The sequence below is a fragment of the Lonchura striata genome, chromosome 32 (genome assembly GCF_046129695.1).
Source record: "Lonchura striata isolate bLonStr1 chromosome 32, bLonStr1.mat, whole genome shotgun sequence".
Classification (NCBI taxonomy): domain Eukaryota; kingdom Metazoa; phylum Chordata; class Aves; order Passeriformes; family Estrildidae; genus Lonchura; species Lonchura striata.
The window spans coordinates 3,466,546-3,483,849 of record NC_134634.1 but is presented as its reverse complement, the minus strand read 5'-3'; the positions used below and the strand labels follow the sequence as shown (position 1 = coordinate 3,483,849).

At 50.7% G+C, this 17,304-nt stretch overlaps 1 protein-coding gene across 4 annotated transcripts in view; it reads left to right on the top strand.

Moving 5' to 3' along the window:
• PPP3CC (protein phosphatase 3 catalytic subunit gamma) overlaps nt 1-16,555 on the top strand; it is a 41,283-nt gene extending 24,728 nt beyond the window's left edge. Inside the window, exons 4-14 of one of the 4 annotated variants that reach the window (XM_077789251.1) lie at nt 455-566; nt 1,859-2,004; nt 3,082-3,221; nt 3,768-3,845; nt 4,462-4,556; nt 6,264-6,389; nt 7,247-7,324; nt 8,961-9,042; nt 10,377-10,474; nt 13,692-13,721; nt 16,240-16,555. In XM_077789251.1, coding sequence (XP_077645377.1) covers nt 455-566; nt 1,859-2,004; nt 3,082-3,221; nt 3,768-3,845; nt 4,462-4,556; nt 6,264-6,389; nt 7,247-7,324; nt 8,961-9,042; nt 10,377-10,474; nt 13,692-13,721; nt 16,240-16,418 — 1,164 coding nt within the window. In that variant the 3' untranslated portion in view covers nt 16,419-16,555. Of the gene's footprint in view, nt 1-454; nt 567-1,858; nt 2,005-3,081; nt 3,222-3,767; nt 3,846-4,461; nt 4,557-6,263; nt 6,390-7,246; nt 7,325-8,022; nt 8,148-8,960; nt 9,043-10,376; nt 10,475-13,691; nt 13,764-16,239 lie in introns of those variants that run through there. The other 3 variants (XM_077789250.1, XM_077789252.1, XM_077789253.1) reach the window with 3 other exon arrangements.
• Nucleotides 16,556-17,304: the final 749 nt, after the last annotated feature.

Genomic DNA, 17,304 nt, shown 5'->3' with positions numbered 1-17,304 from the left:
AAAAACAGGGAGGGGAGGGGGGAAAAATCAGCGGGGAAGGTGAAGTTGAATTTTCCGGGTGTTTTGTGGATGAACGTCTGCCTGCTCCTCTCGCTGGTCTCCATCCCAGTGGAACATCTGGAGCAAACAGCTGGTTCTGCTTTGCTGCTCTGCAAAAAAGTTTTTGTTTTTGTTTTTTTTTTTTCCTTTTGGTTTGTGCTGGAAGCAAAGCTGCCCCCACCCAGCCCCGAGCTGCTTTTCTGTTGGCTACGACCTCATTTGTCACTTCTCCAAGTCAGCCCTAATATAGAGAAATCCCGGTGGCTTTTCCCCACTTGGCCAGGAGAAGATCCACTGCCCATTATGGAGCTGGGTTCCACTCTGGGAGTCTTCCCAGAACCTCTGAGTGCAGTCTCAGGCTGATGAGTGCCCTGGGAAAGGATTTTCTGACATCCCCCGTTTGTCTCTCTTGCAGTGCGTGCTGTATTTATGGAGTTTAAAGATAAACCATCCCAAAACGTTGTTCCTCCTTCGAGGGAACCACGAGTGCAGGCACCTCACAGAATACTTCACCTTCAAGCAGGAATGTAAGTATCAGCAGTGGGAGAAGGATTTGAATCCATTTAAATAATACATTTTAAAATATATATTTAAAAAAAAAAAGGTGTTGTGAGAAGGCGTGGGCTTCAACTTTTGTGCCTCTGCGTGGCATCAGAGCTGTAAAAAACCTGTTGTCCTGTTTTCCTGCTCTTCTGCTATAAAAAAACCACCCCAAAACCTAAATCTTTTAAGTTCTGCTAAGCACCAAATGTGGCCTTTTGGTTTCAAAGACTGAGCGTGGATGGAAGGAATGGGAACACTTCTCCCCTGATGAGCCAGGCACACACATCCTCCCCTCCCTGACTTCCAGTGCCAAAAACCTTCCAGCTCCAGGCTGTGCAGCTGGGATCAGTGACTGGAGCTGGGAATGGGGGAAGGATTTGCTCCTCCCTCCCTGCACTGGGGAGGATCATTTACCTTTCAGATGGGTTTTTTCAGTGAAAAGATGGGTTTGAGTCTAAATCAGTATTTTGAGGAATACACAAGTGAGGCGTTTTAATCTAAGTCAGTATTTTCGTGAATGCACGGGTGATTTTAAATCAGTATTTTCAGGAATACACTGGTGCGGAGTTTGATTTTAAATTAGTATTTTCATGAATGCACTGATGATTTTAAATTGGTATTTTCAGGAATACATAGGTGAGGAGTTTGATTCTAAATCAGTATTTTCAGGAATACACAGGTGAGGAGTTTAAATCAGTATTTTCAGGAATCCACAGGTTCAGAGTTCCATTCTAAATCAGTATTTTCACGAATACACAGGTGAGGAGTTTAAATCAGTATTTTCAGGAATCCGCAGGTTCAGAGTTCCATTCTAAATCAGTATTTTCACGAATACACAGGTGAGGAGTTTAAATCAGTATTTTCAGGAATCCGCAGGTTCAGAGTTCCATTCTAAATCAGTATTTTCACGAATACACAGGTGAGGAGTTTAAATCAGTATTTTCAGGAATCCGCAGGTTCAGAGTTCCATTCTAAATCAGTATTTTCAGGAATACAGAGGTGTATAGTTTGATTTTAAATCCGTATTTTCAGGAATACACAGGTGAGGAGTTTAAATCAGTATTTTCATGAATACACAGGTGATTTTAAATCAGTATTTTCAGGATTCCACAGCTGCAGAGTTCCATTCTAAATCAGTATTTTTCACTAACAGCTGCCAGGTTTGCTTTGTGAGCCATTTTGATGGCGAGCTTCCTTTCGGAGCTGGGTTCCTGGATTTATTGATCAGCCTGGGGGCGATCAGAGCTGGATTGGGTTTTGGATTCCTCCCCTGCAGGTCGGATCAAGTACTCGGAGCGCGTGTACGACGCGTGCATGGACACCTTCGACTGTCTTCCCCTGGCTGCCCTCCTCAACCAGCAGTTCCTGTGTGTCCACGGGGGCCTGTCTCCAGAAATCACCTGTCTAGATGACATTAGGAAAGTAAGTCAGCTCCAGGAGCTTTTCCCTCCTCTGCCAGCTCTGTTTGGGGCTGGAAAGGGTGGGAGCCTGTGGGAATGCAGGGAATCCCTGGCAGGGCTCAGGAACCCTCCTGGACAGAGCCCCCAGAGACACTGGCTGTGATCTCTGTCCATGGAAAAGAGTTTTCAATCTCACAGGATGAATTACCAGCTCTGAGTGTTTCATATAAGTAATAATTAAGTGTGGCACGGGTGCAAAAGTAAAATTTTAGGATTCTAGATAAGGAGTCCAAAAGGGACAAGATGGAGGAAATTGGGTGTGTCTGATCTCTGTCCATGGAAAACAATTTTCAATCTCACAGGATGAATTACCAGCTCTGAGTGTTTCATATAAGTGATAATTAAATGTGGCACGGGTGCAAAAGTGAAATTTTAGGATTCTAGATAAGGGGTCCAAAGGGGACAAGCTGGAGGAAATTGGGTGTGCCTTGTCCTTTTTCTCCTTCTTCATGCCCTCCATGTCTCACTGTGGTGTTGGCATTTTTCTGTTGGTTCAGGCTGGGGACACACTGTCCAACGGAGGTGACAGATATTGGCACGTTCTTGTAAATGCAGCCCAGGGAGTTTCTGGTATTGAATGTTTGTCACATCCCACTGAGGGCAGAGCCCCACACGCTGCCCTGCAGGACAGAGCTGGGCAGGGCAGCAGAACATGTGAGAGATAAACAGAATAAACAACCTGGAAACAGCACAGACCAATTATGGCTTCTGCTTTGGCAGCGGGGCTGACAGATAGAAACTTTTTAAATGTCAGAATCATCAATAGCACAGATTCTGACAAAAGTCTGTCATGGTTTGACACAATGCGAGATCCCCTTGTGAAAATGCAACTCTCAATTGAATGCTGTGAAATGCGATGGGAGCAGAGCAAAGCAGGCTGAAACTTAATAACAAAAGGGGAAAAAAAACTTTCATTAAGGCACTACTACTATACTACCATAAAGGAGAAAAAAAAAAAAAAGAAGGAAAACGCACACATAAATCTAAAATGAAAACCTTTTAAAGCATTCCTCCTCCTGATGTTGTGTCCCCTCTCCAGTTAGACAGGTTTAAGGAGCCTCCAGCCTTTGGTCCCATGTGTGACCTGCTGTGGTCGGATCCCTCAGAGGATTATGGCAACGAGAAAACCCTGGAGCATTTTGCCCACAACACTGTCCGAGGCTGCTCCTATTTCTACAGGTGAGGGCTGTTTCAAGGGGCATTTCCCTCCCCTCACACTAAAATCACTCTCTGGGGCTTTGCAGTCTACGTGAAATTCTCCTCACTTGGCTCCAATGCACAAATTCTTGTTTGTTTTTCGCTTCTCTGGATGTTAAGCTGTCTTTGGATAAGTTTCAATATTGAGTTGTCTTTGAATATTGAGCTGTCTTTGAATAAATTTGAATATTGAGTTGTCTTTGGATAAGTTATTTTGTAGACCTGGGGTCTCAAGCAGCAGAGATGCTTCTTTGGACTGGCCCTGTGAGTGGTTTTCTGCATCTCTAAGAAATAATCTTTCCTTGCTAAAAAAAGAAGGATTTGTGCTGACAGTCTGCTTATAGGGAGGGTTTAACAGAACCTTTGCAATTAATTTTTGAATAAAAATAGACAATTTGAATAATTTTTGAATAAAACATAATTTTGGGGTGCTGGACGAAAACTGGCTGTGTTCTACAAGTGGCTGCTCCCTGAAACCAAGACCACCCGAGCTCCCAGCTGAGTTCTCCTCCCTTTTTTGTTTTCCAGTTATCCTGCAGTGTGTGAATTTTTGCAGAACAATAGTTTGTTATCCGTAATCCGAGCTCACGAAGCCCAGGATGCTGGGTAAGTGCTGCAGCCCAGGGTTTGGGCTGGGTTAGGCCAGGTTTAACTCGATGCTGGGCAGGGTTTGGGCTGGGCCAGGCCAGGTTTAACTCAATGCTGGGCAGGGTTTGGACTAGGCTAGACCAGGTTTAACTCGATGCTGGGCAGCATTTGGGCTGGGCCAGGCCAGGTTTAACTCGATGCTGGGCAGGGTTTGGTCTGGGCCAGGTTTAACTCAATGCTGGGCAGGTTTTGGCTGGGCTAGGCCAGGTTTAACTCAATGCTGGGCAGCATTTGGGCTGGGCCAGGCCAGGTTTAACTCGATGCTGGGCAGGGTTGGGCTGGGCTAGGCCAGGTTTAACTCAATGCTGGGCAGGGTTTGGACTAGGCTAGACCAGGTTTAACTCGATGCTGGGCAGCATTTGGGCTGGGCCAGGCCAGGTTTAACTCGATGCTGGGCAGGGTTTGGTCTGGGCCAGGTTTAACTCAATGCTGGGCAGGTTTTGGCTGGGCTAGGCCAGGTTTAACTCAATGCTGGGCAGCATTTGGGCTGGGCCAGGCCAGGTTTAACTCGATGCTGGGCAGGGTTGGGCTGGGCTAGGCCAGGTTTAAGTCGTGCTCTGTTTTTGTTCTGCAGGTACCGAATGTACAGGAAGAGCCAGACCACGGGCTTTCCCTCGTTAATCACAATCTTCTCTGCACCAAATTACTTAGATGTCTATAACAACAAGGGTAAGGCCAGGGCTCTGCTGCTCCTGGGCAGGGTCAGGAAATCCCTCTCCCACTCTGCTCTCCCAAAATCCCAGGATAATTCAATTGGAAAAGAGCTCCAATACCCAACCTGTGCCTGATCCCCACCTGGTCACTCAGTGTCACTTCCAGGAGTTCCATGGACACCTCCAGGATGGGGATCCAAACCTCCCTGGGCAGTTCCAGCTCCTGAGCTCCCTTTCCATGGGGAAATTCCTGCTGGTTCCACCCTGAGCCTGCCCTGGCCAGCCTGAGGCCGTTCCCTCTCCTCCTGTCCCTGGCAGGAGCTGTGCAGAGCCACAAGGTCCCCCCTGATCCCCCTTTGCTCCAGGCTGAGCCCCTTCCCAGCTCCTCAGGAACTCTCCAGCCCCTTCCCAGCTCCCTCAGGGATTCTCCAGACCCTTCCCAGCTCCCTCAGGAACTCTCCAGCCCCTTCCCAGCTCCTCAGGAACTCTCCATTCCCTTCCCAGCTCCCTCAGGAACTCTCCAGCCCCTTCCCAGCTCCCTCAGGAACTCTCCAGCCCCTTCCCAGCTCCCTCAGGAATTCTCCAGCCCCTTCCCAGCTCCCTCAGGAATTCTCCAGCCCCTTCCCAGCTCCCTCAGCCTCTCCTGGTGCTCCTGACCCTTTCCCATCCCTGTTCCCTGCCCTGGATTCCCCCCAGCCCCTCCATGTCTCAGTGGGGACCAGAGCTGGACACAGCCCTCGAGGCACCTCCCCAGTGCCCAGCACAGAGGGACAACCCCTGCCCTTCTCCAGCTGCCACCACGCTGGTTTGGATACAAAAAACACACTCTTTTTGCTACAAAACCCTCTCCTCCAGTCGCATTCTTGTGCCTGGAATGAAAGAGAGCTTTGTGTGCTGAGCTGAAGTGGTTGACTTAATGTGTTACTGTGGCAATTAACTGTGGAGTCATAAGGCCTGGAATAAAGCTTTCATTCCCAGCCACAGGAGAATGGAGCCCTTTTGATGGATGCTGCCATCCCACAGAAGCTGATGGTGTAGGAAAGCTTTCCCCTTCCCTCTGCCCCTAAACCGTGGGGATCCTGGTGGAATTTTCTCCAGCTGTGGGGTTTTTCACCCCTCACTTCAGATCTTGGCTCTGTTTGAGCTTCACTGTTCTAAGCTGAGAAGCAACCTGAGCAAACCAAAAAAATATGGTTTAAAACTTCTCGTTTTGGAGAGCTGGTAGCTTGATTCTACAAGAGAGTAGCGAGATGTTGATAATGAAGGTTTTTTAACACTTCCAGAGGGAGCCAGGCTGGGAGAGCTGGGGATGAAAGAGGAAAAGGCTCCAGGGAGACTTTAAGAGCCCCTGCCAGAGCCTGGAGGGGCTCCAGGAGAGCTGGGCAGGGACTGGGGACAAGGGATGGAGGGACAGGACACAGGGAATGGCTTCCCACTGCCAGAGGGCAGGGATGGATGGGATTTTGGGGAAGAATTTCTCCCTGTGAAGGTGGTGAGGGGCTGGGATGGAAATCCCAGAGGAGCTGTGGCTGCCCCTGAATTCCTGGAAGTGCCCAAGGCCAGATTGGAGGGGCTTGGAGCACCCTGGGATAGTGGAAGGTGTCCCTGCCCATGACAAGGGTGGTACTGGTTGCTCCTTAAGATCCCTTCAAATCCAGCCCATCCCAGGGTTCTGTAAGTGGGAATAAATGGATATTTATCCTCTTTCCCTTTTCTCCCCCAGCTGCTGTACTGAAATACGAAAACAACGTCATGAACATCAGGCAGTTCAACTGCTCCCCTCACCCCTACTGGCTTCCAAACTTCATGGATGTCTTCACATGGTCCTTGCCTTTCGTAGGGGAAAAGGGTAAGAGAGATAAATTTGGGTTTCTCTTCCAAACTCCAGTGACTGCTCCTCTTGTCCTGAGTGTCACAAACCTGTCCCACGGTGCTGGGAGAGTGTTGCAGCTCCAGGTAGCACAGGAGAGCAGTTCACCCTCAAAGAGGTCTTCATTACTGGATTTAATTAGTGCAAAAACAGCTGTTGATACCTGCTTGAAAAAGCTTTTACCAATAAAACACTCTTTTCCTGCTCTTTCTGCATTGCTGGTGGAGCTGATCTTGGGTGCTGTAGCCCCACCTCAGAATTTGGAGATGTTTCTCTTGGTTTGCAGCAGAAGAATTTTAAATTCCTGTTGGCTCTTTGCCCACCAAAAAGGAAGCATTCACTTCAAGGCTTATTTCATTCTGAAGAAGGCGAGGCAGCTTAAAATATGACCAAGACTTTGCCTCAGCTTTTCACCAAAAGGATTTTTACCTCTCCTGATGAGCTTAAATTCCACCCCATTCTTGTATGTTCAAAATGCAGCTTCACCCTCACCACTTCCAAAGGGTTTTGAGGCACCAAAGGTCGAATCCCCCCCACTCCCCAAATTCGGCCTTTCTCAGAGCCAGGTGGCAGTGGCGTGGGTGAGGATGGGGAGGGGGGACCTTGAGGGAGCTCAGGCTGTTCTGCAGGAATGTTGGCACCTCCTTCCCCACGTCTGGTTCCTCTGTGATGTGCTTGGCCTGCATCCACCTCCTTGGCAGAAGATGCAGCGTGTGTCGTCTGCTCTGGCGCCTAAAAGTGTCTTTAGGCTCCCACTTGCAGGGGACAGACGACCTTGAACTCCTTCCCTGGTCCTCCAAAACCCTCTCTGACCTCGCTGTCTGTGCCTCTTGCAGTCACCGAGATGCTGGTGAACATCCTCAACATCTGCTCCGACGACGAGCTGATTTCGGACGGCGACGAGACGTTGGAAGGTAAAATATCCCTGCTGGCACCAGAGAACAGCGGGGGGAAAGGCTGGGCAAGGTCTCTCATGCCTGAGCAGCACTTGATTTATAGCTGGATGCCCAGCCAGGGCCTCCAGTTCCTTTGCAGTTTTGGGTAGGGAATGTGTTTTGTTTTTTTTTTTTTTTTCCTCCTTTGCTGTTCAGTCACAGAGAAATTAAATGACATTCACTGCGACAGACAATTCTTGCCAGCTACTCTGGGAATGGTTTCCTGCTCCTTACACAGGCTGCTGGTTATTTTTTTCCCCTAATTCAAAATTTTCTGCACCAAAATATCCACCCAATCTTCTCATCTGTTGCAGTGAACTCCTCTGTAAAGTGGCTTCTCCTGTCACCCCCTCCCCAAAAACGCTGGTTTTGGCCCTGGTTTTAAGCTGTGCATGAATGGGACAAATCAGTGGTTGAGCTGATGAGCAGTTTGGATTCTGGGGGGACTCAGGAGTGAGGTGGTGACCTGAGGAAGCTGAGGGGGGCAGCGAGAAGTGGGGCCTGAGCTGCCTCAGCCCCAGGTGGAGACTCTAACCCGCTTATCCCATTGCATTCCCGTTTTGTTTTTTGTTTTTTTTTGGTTTTTTTTTTTCTTTCCTCCCTCCCATGAAAATTAAATTTGTTTCTTCTATCTCTGTCTTCATCTACTTGTTTCTTGGTGTCTCCTCTCCCTGAAGATCACTACATTTCAAGCTATCCGAAAGGTACCCAGCTAGAATTTGCTACGAGCTTAATTATCACTGCCTGTGCCACCAGATCCTTGAAGTGGATTTCCAGAGCTGACTAGTGGGGCAGTCTCTTCATCCCCTTTCAGTTTTAACATAAGCTCCATGTGTTTTTTAACCCTTCTGCGTTCCTCCAGGAACTCTGAGAAACGGGGGTCACGTTTCTACCCGATTCTGAATGCAGCCACGTAGTGCATGGCTGAGCCATGGTGCATGTTAGCCCTGGGTTTGGCTTCCCTGTCCTGACGTGTACTGGGCCATGTGAGGAATCTCAGCTGAGAGGAGATGGATTTGTTCCCTCTTTCGACCTGAATTTTCCCTTTGGTTTCAGCTCCCTCCGTGCTTATTTTTGTTGTTGTTCCTCTCTCCCGCCGTGTCTGTAGAGCGGAAAGGGAGCTCCCCCTTGTCCCGTTGTGTCCGTGTGGGGTCAGAGCAGAGCTGCCAGGCTCGGGCCAAGCCCTTCCCCGTGCTCCCTGGATGCCAAAGCTGATGCTTGCGTGCCGCTGCGGGCGAGCCCAGCGGTGCCCATCAGCCGTCAGACCCCTCCGTGCCCTGCCTTGCCGAGCGCGTCCTCATGGCTGAGTCATTTGTGTCACATCCGTGCAGCCTGGGCCCGGCTGGCCAGCGCCAGCGCCGCCTCCCCGAGTCCGTGTCCCGTGGTGGTTCTCCTCTCTGCAGCCCTCTCGAGTTCCGTGTGCCATCTCGTTGGTGTTGCCATCCCGGTGCCATCCTGATGCCATCCTTCCAGCACCGTTCTCTCTCCGGTGTAGCTGTCAGTCTGTAAAAACCATGATTTCTTTTCCTGGAGTCAGGCAGGTGCTTCATCCCGGCCTTCCCTGGAGAGCAGGGAGGCTCCAACGCGCTGCTGTTTGCTCTTTTCTCTCCCTCAGGTGGGACAACGGTGCGGAAGGAGATCATCAGGAATAAGATCAGAGCCATTGGGAAGATGGCACGGGTCTTCTCAGTCCTTCGGTGAGGATGGGCCAGAGACCGGGCTTAAACTGGGGACTGGGCTTAAAGTTGGGACTGGGCCTGAACTGGGGACTGGGCTTAAACTGGGGACTGGGCTTAAACTGGGGACTGGGCTTAAAGTTGGGACTAGGCCTGAACTGGGGATGGGCTTGAACTGGGGACTGGGCTTAAAGTTGGGACTGGGCTTAAAGTTGGGACTGGGCCTGAACTGGGGATGGGCTTGAACTGGGGACTGGGCCTGAACTGGGAACTGGGACTGAACTGGGGACTGGGCTTGAACTGGGGACTGGGTTTAAAGTGGGGACTGGGCTTGGACTGGGGGCTGAGCTTGACCTGGGGACTGGGCTTGAACTGGGGACTGGACATAGTCTGGGGACTGGGTTTAATTTGGGGACTGGTTTTAATTTGGGTGCTGGGCTTAATTTGGGCACTGGGTTTAAACTGGGGACTGAGTTTAATTTGGGGACTGGGTTTAAATTGTGGACTGGGCTAAATTTGGGGTCTGGATTTAAATTGGGCTCTGGGCTTAATTTGGGGACTGGGCTGAATTTTGGGGACTGGGCTTAATTTTGGCGACTGAGCTTAATTTTGGGGACTGGTCTTAAATTGGGAACTGGGCTTAATTTGGGGACTGAGTTTAATTTGGGGACTGGGCTAAATTTTTGGGACCAGACTTATTTTGGGGACTGGGCTTAATTTGAGGAGTGGGTTTAAACTGGGGACTGAGCTTAATTTGGGGACTGGGCTTTAGTCAGGGACTGGGCTTTAGTCAGGGACTGGGCTTTAGTCAGGGACTGGGCTTCATTTGGGGACTGGGCTTCATCTGGGAGCTGAGTTTAATTTGGGGACTGGGCTTAGTTTGGGAGCTGAGTTTAATTAGGGGACTGGGTGAAAGGGGAACACTGGTTAGGAAAAAAAAGAAGGGAAAAACTTCATAAACCAGGTGGTTTCTCCTGCCTCTCCAGGACACATTTGCCTGAAAAAAAGTTGTAGCCAGGCAGGGGTTGGTCTTTTTTCCCAAATAACAAGTGGCAGATGGGAGGAAATGACCTAAAGAGCTGCAGCAGGGGAGGTTCAGGTTGGATATTAGGGGAAATTTCTGCATGGAAGGGATTGCCCAAGGGAGTCCCCATCCCCGAGAGGTTTAACAGCTGTGTGGATGTGGCACTGGGGGACGTGGGCAGTTGACGGTTGCACTCGGTGACCTTGGAAGTCTGTAATGATCCCATGGCTGGATGATTCTCACGATCCATGGCTCCCACCACACACCCCAGCCCTGCCCGGACCAGTCCCAGCCCTGCTCCGTGTGTAACTGGTGCTGCTCTTCCCTGCAGGGAGGAGAGCGAGAGCGTGCTGACCCTCAAAGGCCTGACCCCCACAGGTACCCTGCCCCTGGGAGTGCTCTCGGGGGGGAGGCAGACCCTGCAGACCGGTGAGTATCCCTGCCCCTGCACTCCCCCTGCCCCAAATCCCCTGGAGCAGCTCCCACGGGCGGCCTGGGGGCTGCCAGGGGACCCCAGCCAGGCTTCAGGCCCGTGGGGAGGAAGGATTCCCAAGCAGGAGCAAGCAGAGGTGTAGGTGGGGGTGTGGAGAGATGCCGAGATGTCCCCGTGTACCCTCGAGGAAGAAAACCAGCAGCACCCCGCCTAAAGCATGTTTGGCGCTTAATCGTTTGTTCCTGCAACAAGTTTTTATCCTTTATTTCCCTTCTAACGCTGCATGGTGCACATCCTCTGCCTCAGCTCGCTGTGCTGCTGCTGTGTGACAGCCTCTGTGTGAATGTGACAGTGACACAGCTGCTTGTTTGTTCTTCGTTCAACCAGACCCCTCCCGGTCTGCCCCTGTCAAGCCATGAATCCCAAAAAAGGAACGAGGTTGCTCCAGGGCTGGGTGGTTCAGAACAATCTCCTCTCGGGTTTTGAGGTAGTTGTGGAGGTTTCTTCTCAAATTCACTGCCTCCCTCAGCAGCTCAGGGAGCAGCAAAGAGCGAAGGATCTGATTCTTCCCACTCCCAGGGCGAGTGGGAATGAGCTATCCCAGAGAGAATCCTGTAATCCAGTGTTTAAATCCTCCCCTGCCATCGGCCTTTGAAGCCTGGCACCTCCCCAGCTTCCCCCTTCCCATGGACACGGGGATTTCCTGCAGCTCTCCCCAGGTCTGGGCTGGGGATTGCCTGGATTAAATAGTTCACGAGTCAGAAACGTGGAAATACCACTGCCTGCTCCCGGGGAGGATGCAGCATCGCTCCCAAGCTCACGGATTTCTCTGCCCACAGAGGAGGATGGGGATTTTTTCCCTGTTTTTATAGAAACCATCACAGCCCCGTCGCCCCAGTTCTGGGAGCAGAGCCTGAGTGGGAAGGTGGCTGTTGCAGCAGCTCTGTCCCTGTATCCCGACAGCACAGGGTCATGCAGTGACGTTCTCCAGCACCTCCGCCTCTCAGGGGGTTCTCTCAGGGGTGCCAGGGATCTCCCCTCCCCCAAAATAAGCCTCTCCCCAGGACAGAACAAACAAGCTGGGCCTTTGCTGCTGCCTTACCCGCCCTGCCCGCCGCCTGCAGGCTCCCCCCGCTGCCCTCGGCAACTCCCGGCTTCTCCTGCCCTCCTCACCCCTTTCCCTGTCCTTCCCCCTTCTCCCACTCCCTTTTCCCTGTCCTTTCCCCTTTCCTTGTCCTTTCCCCCTTTCCCTGTCCTTCCCCCTTCTCCCACTCCCCTTTCCCTGTCCTTTCCCCCTTTCCCTATCCTTCCCCCTTCTCCCACTCCCCTTTCCCTGTCCTTTCCCCTTTCCTTGTCCTTTTTCCTTTCCCTGTCCTTCCCCCTTCTCCCACTCCCTTTTCCCTGTCCTTTCCCCTTTTCCCTGTCCTTCCCCCTTCTCCCACTCCCCTTTCCCTGTCCTTTCCCCTTTCCTTGTCCTTTTTCCTTTCCCTGTCCTTGCCCCTTCTCCCACTCCCTTTTCCCTGTCCTTTCCCCTTTTCCCTGTCCTTTCCCCTTTTCCCTGTCCTTTCCCTTTCTCCCATTCCCTTTCACCTTTCCTTGTCCTTTCCTCTTTTCCCTGTCCTTTCCCCTTTTCCCTAAACTTTCCCCTTTTCCCTAAACTTTCCCCTTTCCCTGTCCTTTCCCTTTCTCCCATTCCCTTTCACCTTTCCTTGTCCTTTCCCCTTTCCTTGTCCTTCCCCCTTCTCCCACTCCCTTTTCCCTGTCCTTTCCCCTTTTCCTGTCCTTCCCCCTTCTCCACTCCCCTTTCCTTGTACTTCCCCCTTCTCCCACTCCCTTTTCCCTGTCCTTTCCCCTTTTCCTGTCCTTCCCCCTTCTCCCACTCCCCTTTCCTTGTACTTCCCCCTTCTCCCACTCCCCTTTCCCTGTCCTTTCCCCTTTTCCCTGTCCTTTCCCCTTTTCCCTGTCCTTTCCTCTTTCCCTGTCCTTTCCCCTTTTCCCTGTCCTTCCCCCTTCTCCCACTCCCCTTTCCCTGTCCTTTCCCCTTTCCCTGTCCTTTCCCTTTTCCTTGTCCTTCCCCCTTCTCCACTCCCTTTTCCCTCTCCTGACCCTTTTCTCTCCCCTTTTTCCCCATCCTCCCACCCTTTCCCGTTTTGCACATCCCTTCACGCTCCCGGTGAATTTTTGGGAGCCCCGTCTGCTGGGTGAGGAGGAGGGGGTGCTGCCCCCGTTTTGGGGTGCCTGTGCACCTCAAGAAAGGGAAACAGGGCTGCAGTGAGAGGGGGCCCTGCCCTCCTGAGCCTCTCCCCAGCCTTTTCCAGCAGGGCTTGGCAAAATCAGCTGAACAAAGTCACAGAATCTGGGGCAGAGCTGTGCGGCCACAGCTCCATCCTTCCTCCGTGGCCTCCCGAGGACCACGTGGCCTCTGCATTGTGTCCAAAGTGAAAAAAAACCTGCAGTTTTGAGGCTAAAATCCAGAGAATCTGCTCCAGGGAAGGGCGTCCTTCCAGATGTTGAGGCAGGGCCTACCAAACCTTGGATGTTGCTGCAGCAGATTTAGGAAGGGGGACATTGCTCAGCTCTGTGGTGCCTTGTTGCTTGGTAACACTTTCAGGAGGTGGAGCTGAAGCCAAACTGGATTTTGAGCCTGATTTTCTCTCAGAACTCAAGGCACCAGGAACGGAGCAGCCCTGCTGCTTGTCCTTCCCTGGAAATCAGGCAGCCCCTCTCCTTCCCACTGCTCCAAAACATCCCCTGGGATCCCTTCTGTGTGCTGCAGGGTGAATTCCCCATCACTGGAATCATCTGGAGGTGGCCTGGAGCCACCCAGCCGGGAGCAGATCCACGGCTCAGTCCCAGCTTGTCCCTGTCCAGTGCACACAGCAGGAAGCCCCCCGCTCTCTGCTCCTCTGTTCTTCCATCAGATCAATCCAGAGGAAAGGAGACTCCCCTGAGCCCTCGGGACCCCCCTTTCCCCCTTCCTCTCCACCTCTTGTCACCTTTTTCTCCCCTCTCACCACTCGTTTGGCACCACCGGGGCTGGGGGGCCGCGGGCTCTGCGTCGCAGCCATGATGTCGGATCACTCACTGTCACTCTGTTTTTGTTTCTTTTTTTTTTTTTCCTGTTTTTTTGTTTTGTTTCGGTTTGTTTTTTTGTTTTTTTGTTTTTTTTTCCCTGTCTTCATTTCTGCATGCCACTGTTCTTCTGTATTGCAGCCACAGTAGAAGCGGTAGAGGCACGGGAAGGTATGGCTAGAACCCGGCGAGAGACTCAAATCATCTCCGTGTGTGCGTGCGCTCATTTTAAAGAGCTTTACCAGCCCTTAACGGAAGCTTTTTACTCTTGCATCACCAGAAGTGGGGGAGGACGAGGCAGAAAAAACACCCAGGGGTTTGCTTCAAGGCTGTTTCAGCTCGAACAGTTTATTCCTTAGTGGAATACCTTTAATTTGGAGTTGCCAAAGCGGTTCCTGCTGAGGTGGCTCGAGACCTTGGGCTTGAGGTCCTGCAATCTGCCAGCATCATCAAAACCCATAAAAAACAGGATTTTGTGGTGCTGGTGTAATCCCTGCCTTCCCCACAGGTAGGCCAAGGTGGAGAGGCAATTCTCTGCCTGTAGGGTGTAGGAATGACAGATCCATGAGGATTTTTCCTCGATGCCGAGCGAGGCCACGCAGCTTTACAGAGGGAAGTTGTTTGTGAGCCAGCCAAGTCCTTGTAAAAGATTTGGCACAGCCTCCTTTTCCTTAAATTCTCCGTAGCACAAAGGAGTTTCACATTTGGTCCGTGTCATCAGGGCAAGGGATGGAACAGGGACGTGAAATTCCTCAGTGGGATTCATCCCTCCCAAATCTGCCCGTGTGTCTCCTGGTCATGCAAGAATTTTGCCTTTGTGATCCAAGGACTAGCTGTTCCCTCTCCTGGTGTTGCAGTGTGTGGTTTGTGTCGGAGTTCAGAGCCTTGTGGTGGTGTCTTTGTTCTGTCGTTCTGGGTTTTGCCCTTTTTTTTTTTTTTTTAAGTTTTTATTTTAGTTTTTAATTGTTATTTTTTAGTGTCGTGTTTTTCAGCTTTGAAGTTTTCCTGAGATTTCACTCTCTGGGGACAGCAAGCACTTGTCTGGTTTATCAAGTTCCTACTATTCTATTAAAAGAGGGGGAGGTTTGGGATATTGGGAGGAAATTCTTCCCTGTGAGGGTGGCAGGATGGAATTTCCAGAAAAGCTGTGGCTGCCCCATCCCTGGAACCTGGCATAGAGGAACTGGATGATTTTAATCTCCCAACCCAATCCATTGCTTGCTTCCATGAAAAGCTCTTAGGGAGCAGAGCAAATCCTAAACTTCTCTAAAACAAAAACCAAAACTCCTCTTAGGGAGCAGAGCAAATCCTAAAACCTCCCTAAAAAAAAAAAAAAAAGGAAAAAAGCTCCTCTTAAGAAGTAGAGCAAATCCTAAACCTCTCTAAAAACAAAACTCTTCCTAGGGAGCAGAGCAAATCCTAAACCTCCCTAAAACCAAAACTCCTCTTAGGGAGCAGAGCAAATCCTAAACCTCCCTAAAACCAAAACTCCTCTTAGGGAGCAGAGCAAATCCTAAACCTCCCTAAAACCAAGACCCTTCTTTTTGGGAGCAGAGCAAATCCTAAACCTCCCTAAAACCAAAACTCCTCTTAGGGAGCAGAGCAAATCCTAAACCTCCCTAAAACCAAGACCCTCCTTTTTGGGAGCAGAGCAAATCCTAAACCTCCCTAAAACCAAGACCCTTCTTTTTGGGAGCAGAGCAAAACCTAAACCTCCCTAAAACCAAAACTCCTCTTAGGGAGCAGAGCAAATCCTAAACCTCCCTAAAACCCAAACTCCTCTTAGGGAGCAGAGCAAATCCTAAAGCTCCCTAGAACCAAAACTCCTCTTAGGGAGCAGAGCAAATCCTAAACCTCCCTAAAACCAAAACTCGTCTTTAGGGAGCAGAGCAAATCCTAAACCTCCCTAAAACCAAAACTCCTCTTAGGGAGCAGAGCAAATCCTAAACCTCCCTAAAACCAAAACTCCTCTTAGGGAGCAAAGCAAATCCTAAACTTCCCTAAAAAAAAAAGGGAAAAAAACTCCTCTTAAGAAGTAAGCAAATCCTAAGCAAATTCTAAACCTCCCTAAAACCAAGACCCTCCTTTCTGGGAGCAGAGCAAATCCTAAAGCTCCCTAAAACCAAAACTCCTCTTAGGGGAGCAGAGCAAATTCTAAACCTCTCTAAAAACAAGACCCTCCTTTTTGGGGGCAAAGCAAATCCTAAACCTCCCTAAAACCAAAACTCCTCTTAGGGAGCAGAGCAAATCCTAAACCTCCCTAAAACCACAACTCCTCTTAGGGAGCAGAGCAAATCCTAAACTTCCCTAAAAAAAAAAAGGGAAAAAAACTCCTCTTAAGAAGTAAGCAAATCCTAAGCAAATCCTAGACCTCCCTAAAACCAAAACTCCTCTTAGGGAGCAGAGCAAATCCTAAACCTCCCTAAAACCAAAACTCCTCTTAGGGAGCAGAGCAAATCCTAAACCTCCCTAAAACCCAAAACTCTTATGATGCAGAGCAAATCCTCAACTTGGCCTCGGCAAAGCTTTGGCAGCGCCGAGAAACCTTCCCGGCGAGCAATCCCCAAATCCAGACAGGTGCTTCCCGTGCCCTGCGCGTGTCGCGGTCGGTGTCTGGCGTGTGCTGGAGGGCTCCTCGGGGCCGGCTCGGCCGCTGAGCGCCGCTCCCTGTGTTCCCTTCCCTCCGCAGCCATCCGCGGCTTCTCGCCGCAGCACAAGATCCGCAGCTTCGAGGAGGCGCGGGGGCTGGACCGCATCAACGAGCGCATGCCGCCGCGCAAGGATTCGCTGCACTCGGACGGCCCCGGCAGCCTGCTGAGCTCCAACTCGGCCGACAAGAACGGCACGGGCAAGAAACTTGCCCAGTAAGGCCGCCAGCGGATCCAAAACTCCATGGATTTTATTTATTTATTATAATCGGGGCGGGGTGGGGGCAAGGGGAGAAACCAACTTCACCTGGAGGCACGTCCATAAATCCAGTCCGCATCCGTTCTGTAAGAAAGCGACCATTTTGTAATTTTTTTTTTTTTTTATTTATGTTCGATATATATAAAAATGTCCTTTTTTTTTTTTTTTTTTTTTTTTTGCTTTTGGTTTAGAAACCGATCCAACTGCTAGAGCATCCCGGGAGTGTTGTGCTGTCCAGCTGCCCTCCCCGAGAGGTCAAACCTCTGCCGGAGATGGAGGGGGTTGGATTAAAAAAACAAAAATCAGTCAAACCAGGCAACTAGGGTCGTTGGCTTTGGCACAATTTGGAGTTAGCCTGAGCTTTCCAAAGCAGGTCCTTCCCTTCAGGATACGGTTGGGTTGGTTTTCCTTTACACTCCTGTTTTCTTCCCAGATTTTTCCTGTTGTTTTCTTCCACCTCTTGCCTACCTGCAACCAAATTCCCTGGAAGGCAGATTGCTGGGATCCATCCCTGTTTTCCAAGGTGACAGCCAGAGGTAGCTCCAAAGGGCTCCAGGGATGTTAACAGCATCTTTTCCTTCAGGATTTCAGCTCCATCCCAAAGCTGAAGGAGTCCCAGAGGAAAACGGGGAGAAGGTGGGGGAAGTGCTGCCCCTTGTTGTGGCTCTTCCTCTTGGAGCAGCCAGTCTGTGCAGCGGAATTCCCTTGGGAATTCTGATTCAGAGCCGAGGAATTATCTCTGCTGATCCTTGGGAAAGCTGCCTAGTGTTAAAGGAGGAGGGGGTGATTTCTACCCTGCAGCTGCCCAGCCCACGGCACATTCCCTGTTCCCAGCTCTGGAATCAGC